At 37.8% G+C, this 13,200-nt stretch overlaps 1 protein-coding gene across 1 annotated transcript in view; it reads right to left on the bottom strand.

Annotated features, from left to right (window-relative positions):
* The window catches only part of arhgap4b (Rho GTPase activating protein 4b), a 57,777-nt gene that overhangs the window by 32,759 nt on the left and 11,818 nt on the right, over positions 1-13,200 (bottom strand). Inside the window, exons 2-3 of the mRNA XM_055165982.1 lie at positions 8,841-9,111; positions 988-1,159 (exon numbers count right to left, since the gene is read on the bottom strand). Coding sequence (XP_055021957.1) covers positions 988-1,159; positions 8,841-8,910 — 242 coding nt within the window. The 5' untranslated portion in view covers positions 8,911-9,111. The remainder of the gene's footprint in view (positions 1-987; positions 1,160-8,840; positions 9,112-13,200) is intronic.

Genomic DNA, 13,200 nt, shown 5'->3' with positions numbered 1-13,200 from the left:
TTGACAGATGACGTCACACTTCTTCCTTTTCCCACTTCTTTATGCAGTCTATGCTTCTGACATACAACTTGTCCTGATGGATAAAAATACTAACCAACTCGTAGCAGTGCCAACCACCCACGTCACTCCCGCTAACCACCGAAGCAGATCTACGGTACTACTCATCCATACAAGTATTGGACATTAAAGCTACCATCCGTAAGTTTAGATGATATTTTTCACCAGCAGATGCTCACCTCACCTGGTCTTGGTTCAGCCTCACCTAAGCTTTATGATTTTCTTCTATCAAGTCAAAGCTAGCACAACTATCAGACTGCAGCAATGTAAGAAGCATTTATGTGAGAATGCAGCATGGCCGGGTTTACAAGTCTAATTACGGATGGTAGCTTTAAGACCCAACAAGGCCCAGTATAAAAACTTAACTGTTCATCATCTACCAAACTGAAGTAGTTTTAAAGGTCCCATATTATGCTATTTTATGATCTATGTTATAATGTTTCCTCATCACAAACATACCTGGAGATGTGTTTTGTTTCATTCACACATGTTTAACACACAAACCCTGCATTTTTAGAAAAAATGTTCATCTCTCAAATAGAAAACACTTTGTCCCATCTTCTAATGTGCTTATACAGAAAGTGCTCCACTATGTTTTTAAACTCCATACACCTTCACTAGAATAATTTGTACGATTTCAGCCCCTGGAATTGCCGGTCTCTGTTGATCTACATTTAAAAGGCAAAGCAAGGCAAGTTCATTTGTATAGCACGATTCGTACACAAAGTAATTCAAAGTGCTTTACAGAATACATTCAAATCACAACACAAACAAATCAAAACATAAATAATCATCATAAAATCAAACTCTTCTCTTCTTTCATCAGCAAAATATCCATCAGCAGTTTGCCCATTAATGAACCAGAACTCCAGATCAGAGAGTCAAAAATCAACTAAAGTGAAAGATGTGGCGTAGATGGCTAGTACTCACTTCTTGGTTTTGTGGGTGAACCTCTCGGTGAGTTTGTCCAGAGCACGGGCGTATTCCGTCTCGATGTCTCCGCGCCGACGGAGGAACTCTGAGAGGTCCGAGAGCTGCTGCTGTTTCACTTCCACCTGCAAGTCCAAGATCTTCATCTGCTCTCCCAGCTGGGCCCGCAAGTCTGAAAAAAAAAAAAAATTACAATATTGACTATATATTTTTTTGTCATTATATACATATATTATAACTGTATTTTAGTGGAGTGTCCTCTCTTTTCTGATTTGCTTGTAGTTGCATCCACATCTATTGGTCTATTGGTTTAAAACTGTGAAATTCAACTTTAATAGAGTTGGACCATATAGACTCAAAGGTACAGTATGTAGCTTTCCTAGTGGGAATCTGCCGCCTGCATGATGGCTTGAAATGTTATTGGTTTATTTGGAATATTCCACAGTATGATAATAAACTTATACGTCTTGATTTATTTAATTACAAGTGTATTTATTGCTAAAAAATACCTGGAAAAAGGTTATCTCTCCTAAGATCTGACCTGTGAATTATCCTGCATAGTCTCACCTCTGCTTGTTTCCATGGTGATAGATAAGTTTAATGTCATGCTGTCGTGTGTAATGATTGTCTATTATTTGTTCATGTGGTTGTTTCTAATGACTCATGGTGCACTTGGGGCTTTTTGCATGTTTTTTCCGATGTGTTTTTAACTGCAAATGGCAAATAAATTAACCTAACCTACAGTCTCTCCTTCTTAGCACAGCAATAATATTTTCATGGAGACAAACAGGTAGCGGACCCTACTATGGAAGTATAGATGTGCCAGAAGTTTAGAATTTGAATATTTCATGATGAATGAAATAACTTGAATAAAAAGTCCTGGTCTGGTCCCGGTCTGGTCCGTGACTTAAACTGTGATGTCGGACTTATGCGCCACATATGGGCTGAACCAGGACTGAACCAGGGCTGAACTACAGGACTACAACAGGACCAAACCAAGACTGAGTGTCGGGACGGGCACGGAGGTAGACTCACGTAGACTGTCGGGTGATCGGGACTGAGAGCCGGGACCAGACTGGGACTGAGACCGGGACCAGACAAGGACTGAGACCGAGACTGAGACCGGGAGTGAGACCGGGAGTGAGACAGGCACTGAGATCAGGACTGAGACCGGGACCAAACCAGAGCTGAGACCAGAACTGAGACCAGGACTGAGACCAGGACTGAGACCAGGACTGAGACCAGGACTGAGACCGGCACTGAGACCGGGACCAGGACCAGGACTGAGCTCGGGACTGAGACCAGGACCAAAACCAGAACTGAGAGCAGGACTGAGACCAGGACCAGTGCTGAACGGTGGGGGTGGCTCAGACCCTTCACTCTGGCCGTGGCCTCTATGAGTATGGCCGCCCCCTGGTGTTAGCAATTTCCCATAGTAATAAAATATTTATATAATATATTTTTTATCTGAATTTCTCAACTTGAAATTTGTCTGAATTAAAGATGCTGAAAAGTAATGTAAAATCATACCCATCTATCACATATTAATGCCTTTTGTTTCCCAATTATTTCCATTTCAACTATTTTTTATTCAAGTTATTTCATTTATCATGAAATATTCTAAAGCCAAACTTCTGGCACATCTATACTTCCTACCCCCTGCCCTGGACAGATCTCCCTCAATTACATGTTTTTTATAGCTTTAAAAATATCTTGAAAACATGAATTATTTTCTTGCTTCTCCATAGATCTGAGCCTTAACCTGTCTCCATTGTGATCACCAAATTTTGTTCTATACTGTGAAATAATCAAGGCAAAACAATAAAATCTTCATGGAGGCAAGCAGAGAAGTTACACAATGCACCTTTAATGTAACAGCAAAATGAAAAGCTAGCATTTAGTATAGTCACAACAACTATAATGGCCTCAAACACTGAATAACAGTTGCTAGGTAGAGTCTTTTTTTTATGGCCATGTATAAACTGTCCTGAACTAAACTCTTGAATTGTTAAACCTGCTGTAGGGGAAAAAGACCATGAGAAACAAGCCAGCCCCATGTGTTCCTCACAGTCCCATGCACACGCTCACGTTAGTACACTGGAGCAGACAACATGAGGCCAGTCCATAAGTGATGTACTGCAGAGGATTATAGATATAGGTTTATGGGACTATTTATATCCAGCTTCCTGACATAACCTCTGTGTACACATGAAAACATCTGTGCTAAGGGCTGTAAGAGGCTAGAGCTGGCAAAAACATGGTAAAGACTGCATTTGAGATACAATGTTTGATGGTATTTATTGAACTTGTTTTATACTGCAAATAAAGTGTTTAGTTTCTGTGTAATTTTTAAACTGAAATGACAAAGAAATTCTGATTTTAATCCAGATGGGAAGGGCTAAATGTGCACTGTGCAACTTTACTCATCGTCCATATGTCGTTACATCCCTAGTCAGAGGGATGTAACGATATCCAAATCCAGTGTTTTGATCATTTATAGTTTTGTCGATCATGTTCATTTTTAATAAACAAACTGAATGTAGGTTTATTGTGCGTAGCGTAAGGAGACGAGGCTGCATCTGTCAGCACAAACACTGGAGTTGCGGCCTCACGGTCCCACGTTTCGGCTCTGGCTCCTCCTTGGAGATCACTGTACCACTCCCTGAGTGTGTTTACATGCACATCAGTGTCCCAGGTTTGATCGGGTTTTTTGAGTATCCCGGTTTCGTCATGGTGCATGTAGACAAACACTTTTCAGTCTTTTCATCACAACAGTAGCCAAAATAAATAAAGTTACCAACATAAATAAAGTGAGTGAAATGACTAAATCTGAACACGTATGATCTCTGAAAACATGAACCATCTCGAACATGACATACGCACAGTTTAGTCAGAAGTCAGTTTGAAAAACAAGTTCAGCCTTTCATTTACATATCTCACCTAAAAATAAAATGAACTGAACTTTGAACTATTGAACTAGTTCAAAATTAAAATTGTGAACTATGAACGTGAACAGTTCACTATGAAAATGTGTGAACTGACCTTTGAATTAGTTCATGAAAAGTGTGAACTTGCACAACACTGTCCAAATCTCACGGCATGATATTATCATGATATGCATCTCACGGTACGATATTTACTGCGATATTTTGAAGAGGCTAATATAATTGTAGATAGGACACTTTTTTGCATAGTCATAGTCATAGTCATAGTCATAGTCAAGAATTCAAGTAAAAAACATATTTCTTTGTGTGGTCTGCATTAAAATGAATCATGGCATATGTAGTTCCCAGTGTTTATAAGTTGTTGCTTCTATAAAACCATGCATTTAAGCAAAGGAACTTGTAATTCGATATATTGTGACAGCCCACGATATTATTGTGAGACTTTTGACGGTTATTGTTATTCATAGCATTTCAGCTTTTATTCTACTTAGATAGCATTTTATTCAAGCAATGTAAAGTGCATTTTAATATTTCATAATTTTATCATCACTGTTACACCCACTGATGTGCCTTAGTGCCTCCATTTCTCAAACCATTTATAAGAGCTTACATTTATACAAGCTTTTCTCCATGGAAATGCTATTGCTTTGTCTGAAATGTTTCACAGTATGTCATTTAACCTTTCTATCATCAGGGAGACCAAGATCAGATCTGTGGAGAGGCAAGCCCACTCACAGTAAGAATGCCTGTTTATTTTTGAGCTATAAAACCACCTGTAATTGAATACATGTAAGGCAGATCTGTTTAACGTCATATTGTGGAACATTCGAAGCAGTACAGTGATATATCCATAGAAACAAGCAGGTGACGGACCCCCAACCGAGAAGCTGCATAGTGCATCTTTAAAGTCTAACCAATTTGGAGTTTTTGACTGATTTTGTTCTTTGTGTCTACGGCGCTTTTCCTCTTTTGTGTGAGTTGGTGCGTACACAGCCCGGGGGTGAGTCGATGTGAGGAGACAGCATCACTACTAAAGCTATAAATACCCCCTTGTAGTACAGTACACAGAGCCAGACACGGAGAGGAGCACATGACCCGCACGCTGCAGTCAGGGCCAAATGTTATACGCACGCTTAATTATTACACTTTGAACTCATAATTCATCCGAACGAGGGGTGAAAACATGCAAAGTATCACTGAGGAAGATCTGTGAAGCACGCAACAATCACCAAGCTCACTGAGTTTGCGGTTTTGTATGTGTCTCCCGCCAAAAAGGGATCTCAATATGAAAAGGCAAGTTTATAAGTGGGGAAGTGCTTAGTTTAAAATCCTTTCATTACTACTGTAGACCTACTAGGGATGCACCGATCTGATATTAGTACTGGATATGAGCTTCCAAATATCGGTTCAGCTGACATTCTGGTTGGACATATAATAACCTGATGTTATAAGATGATTCACTGGATGTAGTTGGCCCATAAGTCTCATAATGTTTGAACCTTCATTTACACAAAACTGTTCTGTTGTTACTTGAGAAATAAATAATAGCTACTAGGAAATAACAATAACTGAAATATTGTGATATTGTATCATCAAACTTCTCACACTAATGTCGTGGACCATCACAATATATCGAATTACAAGTCTCTTAGCTTAAATTAAGAGTTATGGTGCAGCAATAGCTAAAAAAAGGCAGAGGGAACTACACAGACCATGATCCTTTGCTCCATTTCAATGTAGACTACAAGAGGAAATAACAGTTCTAAACACTTTTAAGTTTTAGTTCTTTGGATTAAATCTTGTCAAGGCATTTTAAGAGGAAAAAGTAGCATATTCAATGTTGTTAGTCTCCAAAAAATAGTGCAATTAATATTGTACCTTGAGATGCATATCGTGAAAATATCGAGAGATTTGGATATTGTTGCATTCCGAATAGTGAGCCTCCCCACTGTATTGTGAGCTTTAACACAATACCGCAATAAATATCGTATCATGAGGTTCAAACTGTGACGATATCGTATCGTGAGACTTGGATATCGTTACACCCCTAATAGCTACGTGACGCAGTTGGATTGGCAGCCATAGTATCGAAATTGGTATTGGAACTGAAAAAAACTGATCAGTGCATCTCTAGGCACTACAACTACTTGTACTAGAATTGCAGTATATTTTAAACAAGGGTATTATGATAAGTATTATAATTCTGATCAAATCTTGGTGGTAATTTATTTTTCTCTAAATGAGGAACGATCTGCTCACATCAAAGAAGAAGGAAATTTTCACCAGCTTCAATTTTAGCAAATACAGCAAAAGTTTAATGACCACAGAAACACTTTGAATAATTGCGGCAGTGCGATGAAGGGAATGAAGCAAATCACTGTGTGTTTAAAATGAGTTCAGATTTTGGGGAAAGACCGAAATATTAGTAATAACACAGTGCACACAGGATCACGCTTTAAGCACTGTGGGTATATCATTTTGCTCAAAGAGTGTGGTGAGTTTTTAAAGCATGTGATGAGTTAAGTGTTTTGAGTTGTTTATCTTAAAGCGTATTCGATTTTTACCTTTTTTTATTGTTTTAGGACTGGTATGATAAAATTTTTTTGCAATTTGCCTTTTGTTGTCTTCATTTTAAGTTATCTGTGCAGCACTTTGGAAACTGCTTTGTTTGTAAAATGTGCAATATAAATCGATCTAGATAGGATTGAGGTAACCAATTTTCAAAACAAAGGAGAAAGTAGTAAATTCTGTCTAACTTGTTCCTAGCAGTGGAGTCGACAGGGAGACAAAGGCGTCTGTTTTACTGCACCCACCAATCTTAGGGGCCCAGTATTTGACCCTGTGATTTGACCTTTCATATTAAATTATATTAGAGGGGGACCCATGTGAGACTTTTTGCCCCGGGCCCCCAAATTTCTGCTGACAGGCCTGGTTCGTAGTACTCACAGACCTTTTGGCACATCACGAGTATTCGTATGCATTTTTTGGCCTCTAATATAGCTTTAGTTTTTTCCAGACATAATGGAAGTGAAGCAGAGTGGACCACTAAAAGCCAATTAGATCTCCTCCCAAAGAGTCATATAGTTCAGTGTTTCCCAACCTTTTTTTCTTGGGATCCAAATTTTGAAGTCACAACCCTTCATGACCCAAGTCAATAGACATTATTCATAAATCACAAACTAAAGGTGGCTTTGACCATTATTGAACATTAATGAGGATATTTCAGTGATCGAGGTCTCTCGGAAAACTGTGTATTACTCAAGTTTTAAACAATGAAAAACCGTAATTAAACCAGCAATAAAAATTATCCAAGTCATCGATTTGGACATAAAATGTAGCCCATTTCTTTTCTTTTCTTTTCTTCAACATTCATTTGACCTACTTGCAGATTGTGACAACGCAACCCCAAAAAAATCTCACCCACTCAACCCACCTGAGGGTCGCAACCCAGTCTTTGGGAAACAGTGATATAGATAAATAGAAGAAAGATAGATACTTAATTTACTCTGAAGAAAATAATTTTTCAGCAGCAACAATGAAACAATAATCATAATAATCATATTAACCATAATACAGCAGTAATTCATCATTTAAAGCATTTATAGCATATTTTATTTATTTGTATATTGACTCACTTAACTTGCCTCTGTGTTACAAAAATGCAAACTCAAATGTTTTATAATTAGATGAAGACAGCAGACTGCAGATGTCTGTATTTTGTCACAAACTCCTCCTTTTGTGCTACAGTTTATGGGAGAAACATGTTACTATTTATACTACTTATTATTTAAGAGAAAAGTTGGTTGGGTAGTTCAGTTGAGATTGTAATACTGTACACAAATATTTTATCCAAATATTGGCAGACAATAACAGTAACATGTAGGCATTTGCATACATATGAGGAGAAAACACACTATGGATCTATGGTTGGGTGAGTGTGGAAACTGAACCCATGCATGAATTCTCTGGTGTGATGGGAGCAGTCACGCATCTCAGACCGCACATACCCACAAATATAGATACAGTGTTGGGAAGTAACTGAATACATGTACCATGAACGTGTAATCTGAACACTAATTTTGAATTGAACTATATTACAGCACAGTTACTTGTTTCTTTTGGTGGTTCAGTTACTTTTCTGAAATCTAAGGGACATACTGCATTTCTTGATCTCACAATTTAGGCTTCGAACTGCACAGAATTAGTGAGAAAAACAGAAATAGCACTCTTATGATGTGTGTATGTTTGAGTTTAACTTCTTCTAGTGATAGGAAAAGCTTTAAAAACAGGGAATAAATCAAAGTTACATAATTTAAAGGTCATATATTATGTAAAATTGACACTTACGAACTTTAAGCCATGTTATAATGTTGTTATCTCCTCAAAAACATATCTGGTATTGTGTTTTATTTGATTCACACCTGTTTTATTTGTCTGTCTACATCTCCAAATCTCAAAATACTCTGTTCCACTTTGTGATATCATGAAGTTAGTTTTTAAGTACCTTTTAGCTTTAGTTAAGTAGAGATTGGCATTTGAAGGGCTGACATTATCTGAATAATTATAGTGTATGGAGACGGACTGAAGAACTTCCTGTATTACCACATGACATCACAAGGTGGAACAGAGAGTTTTGTTTTTTTTTAATTGAGAGAAGAACTCAAGCCTAATTATGCAGGGTTTGTGTGTTAAACATGTATAAATGAAACAAAACAGAACTCCAGGTGTGTTGTGTCGAGGAAACAACATTATAACATGCATCAGAAATTAATGTTATATGGCCCCTTTAATGCAGGTCTTCAGTATTTTGTAACTAAAACCATTTTCAAAGTATTCTTCCCATCACTGTACACACACAGCACAAATAGAATAAGCACAGACTGGCCACCCAAGGGTCCAGGCACCCACCTTTCATCTGCGACTCATACTCGGCCAGACTCCCCTTCTCCCTCCGCAGCTTGCCGTGTGACGTCATCATGGTTGACCCCCGGGACCTTGGCTTGTCGCTGTCCTCGCCGGTTCCCTCTCTCGGGCTGGGAGAGTGTGCGCCTGTGAACTTTGACCTGGGTGATTCGTCTCCCGCGTGACCCTGTGACCTCTACAGCCTCATGTAGGTCTGTGATGAGTTGTCAGCGCTGTGTCCATGAGGTCCTGCAGGCAGATCCATAGGTGAAGTGACCTAAGCAGAAGGAGAGATAAGACAAGGCAATTTCATTATCAATACTGCATACTTTGCACTGTCTCGAATTTCTACTCTGCTTATTGATTACTGAAAATCATACTCATCCATTTTATGCTTGTTTTCTCTTTTGTTTTGCTACAATCTAATGGGACTATGGCTGAAAAGATGTGGATTAAAGCAATTAGTGTTGTCCATGAAGTAAGAAAACCTGCACAGTATAGGTCAATATAGTCTTTTTGCTGGGCCCAATCCTGGTTCTATACAATTCAGTAATTATTAGTTGTACTGACAAAGAAACAGAAAAAAAGTAAATTAAAAAAATTTGAAGAAAATAAAATACAACAAAAATAAATAAATAAATACAAATTTAAATTAATAAATGAAAATAAAATTAAAAACAAAAGAAAAAAACATAAAAATAAAATGAAATCTATTTTTGTTATTTTGCAAAGATTGTTACCCATAAAAGAGAATAGAACCACAAAACCTTCCCCTTCTATAATCCACAAGATCCAGACTGAGGTCAACAGTCAATGCACTTGCACTACATTTTAATGCACCTGTAATTGACTACGGTGAAGCTCTTTCCTGCTCTAAACTACACGAGGATCCTGGAGAGGACAGCGGGGCCAAAGGACAGCGAGATTTATGTAGTGTGATATGAGAGAATAAGAGAGGGCGAGGGAGCGCTAAGACAAATGAGGTCAGCCCAGTCAAGAGAAGACACTGACACCAGAGGAGATTGGACATGAAGGACAGTGTGCAGTGGACAGCGGACGGGAACGGCGGCGGGAGCTGGAGGGGGAGGGGTCAGAGACTAAAGGGGAGGGGTGAGGGGGTGAATGCAGTAACGAAGGGCACGCAGGCTCGAGGTCAGTCCACTACATGTCAATACGAGACATGATGGGGTCTTATAAGCTGCTATATGTGTGAATTCAAAGTAGTAAAAGATGTAATGGATGCTACCACCATTACAAATGAACATGCCAATTGTCCAACTCTTGTAAAAATGTATTTTGGTCACAATTACATTCTTGTAACAACAACTGGTAGGCCTGTCACGATAAAAAAATTTTGAAGTATGATATATTGCTACTAGGGATGTAATAATATACTAAATATTGTGATAGTGCATTACCAAAAGTGTCACAATAATATCTTGGGCCATCACAGAACATCAGATTACAAGTTTTTTTTTGATTAAATGAATAGTTATGATGCAGCAATCGCTAAAAAACACAAAGGGAACTACATAGACCATGATCCTTTGCTCCGTCTCAGTGTCGACTTGACATGACAAAATAACTTATGAGCACTTTTAAATCTTAATTTTTTGGATTATGACAGAAGCAAAGGCTTGTCAAGGCATTTTAAAAGAGAAATGTTCACAATTTGGTTAGCCTTCACAAAATATTCCATTAAATATTGTACCATGAGATGCATATTGTGAAAATATCGTAGTGAGAGATTTGGATATTGTCATATACCCAACTGCTACAGAGATAGACTGAAATAAACAATAATATTGAAACTACGTTATACCCCTGATACAATAACAATAATGTAAGATAATCCCAGCAAACCATTTTTAAATAGACACTATCATTAAAAGGCCTGAGCTTCAACAAATAAATATCAGAACCAATAATTTACCACAGAAACAGCATTTTCAACCCTCTAGAGCAGGGGTGTCAAACACACGGCCCAGGGGCCAGATCCGGCCCTCCAAGACCTTTAATCTGGCCCTCAGCTCAATTTCTACTAAAATATTTTAATTATATTTTCTATTAACATATTGGTAATTTTCTGCGCCACTTAGCATAGCAGCATCTCCATTGACTTTGTTCGTGTACGCCTCCCACCAGCGCAGCACAAATGAAGACTTGCCTCTTTCCAAGCGCACTTAAAAGACGATCATTTTGACTGTTGATCATCACACCCTCATCAGCAAAATGTCAAAAATGAGAAAAGTGGATGCCGAGCGCAGGATTTTCCAAGAAAAATTGACTTATTCCTATTTGTATACAAGTTAATGTTAAATCATTATGTTGAAATTGCATTTTTCTTAAAGTTTCAGGTTGTTCATGATATTATAATATTTTGTAAAAGAAAGAGTTCATCAATTAAATAAGATTTCTGTAATAGATTTGTGTTTCTCTGCACAAATATTTTAACTTATTGCTATTTTCGGGGTATATTTGACATGAGTTTTCTGATCCGGCCCCTTTGGGATCAAGACCAAAATGAATTTGACACCCCTGCTCTAGAGCTAAAATCTTATCATATTACAACAACAATACCCCAAATCTCCCTACCTTCACAATGGCATAGTACACACAATAAATGTTTAGCCCCAACATATATTGCTCCAACTTAGAACAAGGACCATTGACAGAACTTTGGTGTTAGTGTTTCATGGTCCTACCTCTAATATAAATTAATAAAAAGAGGGTCAAATTCTGGGCCCCTAAAACACTGGGCCCCTGAACAACAAACACCTTTGCCACCTCCGGTTTACTGCCCTGTATAGAATGATAAGTTAGATTGTAATAGGCGTAAGAACTGGCTGAAATTACTGGTTGCACAACTACTGTGTGTTCAAAACAAGCATATTTATTGGAGTTGGAGGTGGACAAAACAAGATAAAGCTTCAAAATATAAATACACAATTTCACCATAAATACACATGCTGGTCCCGTCAACATGGGGACAGAGCATTATGTCACTTTGCTCTCCAGCTTAGGCATGGGACGATATTGAAATATGCTGTCACGATTATCATGGCCAAAATAATAGCGATTAAAGATAATGTCACGATAATTAATTCATGTTTTTTATGGATATGCATAATTATAATTTTAATATTCTAAGTAAGTTCCAGTTATAGTATTGTACTTTGTTCTATCTAAAAATAACAATGATCTAGCTAATGTACAAGGATAAAACAATGATTAATGATGTGACTAAGGAAAATGTTTAAGTTAATGGATGATGCATATGAATAATGAATATGGCTCATCAGTGACGTAGTTGGGGTGGGGAACAATTATTCATGATTTTTTTATTTTATTTGATCTGTGAAAGGAATAGATTTACAAAATATAAATACATAAATAAATAAAAAGAACTCTATGGTTTAGTAACCTTTTTTCTGCACATTCTGGTGGTACAATAGCAATAGTTTTTGACGGCAATTATCACGATGATATAAAATGTCCCATGAACGATTATTGTCTACCCTTTTTTATCAAGAATCCTCCAGTTCCGATCTCCGTAATTTTGATTCACTTGCAGCATTCAAATCCAGACTGGAAACCATTTATTTAAATGAGCCTACCTCCATTAAAGCTCTGATGTTTTACAACCGGCCCTGTATTGTTTGATTGCTTTTCATGTTTTTTTAATTGTGTGTCTTAACTGTTGTTTGCACGGTGTCCTTGAGAGCCCAGAAAGGAGCCTGCAAATAAAAAATGCATTATTTCTTGGCTGTATTCAACATAAATATACTGACATTTTAGACAGGAAGCGAAATAGAGTAAGACAAGGGGATCTTCAGATGTAATGTATGTTTCAAGTGGAGAGAGCTTCTTCCTACAGGGAGTGATGACTTAAAAGTGCATTGAGCAACCTTTCTGGCGGGGGGTCCGTCCCTTGCTTGTCTCCATGGAGATGTTATTGTTTTGCCTGAAATGTTCCATGATATGACATTAAGCACATCTATCTAGCATTTATCCATTACTGGTGTTTCTATTGCTCAAAAACACAATAATTCTCACTGTGAATTGGGTTGCATCTCCACAGATCTGACGTATCATGTAGCCTATAGTTGTCTCCCTTGAGGTAGATAGGGTTAATCTCTACAGTGGAACATTCTAGACAAAGCAATAACATCTTCATGAAGACAAGCAGGTGATGGCCCTCCACTGGAAAAGTTGCACAATGCCTTTGGTGCAGATTTTTCCTGAAATGCCTGACTAACTGATTAACCCATATTCAAATTAAATCTTCTTCTGAAGCCTTTGGAGTAAAAAACAAATAGCAGGAATCTATGTGAAGCAGAGACTCTGTAGTTTTGTCCTCTGCTGT

This window comes from Boleophthalmus pectinirostris, unplaced genomic scaffold (genome assembly GCF_026225935.1).
Source record: "Boleophthalmus pectinirostris isolate CB_2022bp ecotype Guang Dong unplaced genomic scaffold, ASM2622593v1 HiC_scaffold_8, whole genome shotgun sequence".
NCBI lineage: Eukaryota > Metazoa > Chordata > Actinopteri > Gobiiformes > Gobiidae > Boleophthalmus > Boleophthalmus pectinirostris.
The sequence above is the reverse complement of the archived record's forward strand: the minus strand, read 5'-3'. Positions and strand labels throughout refer to the sequence as shown.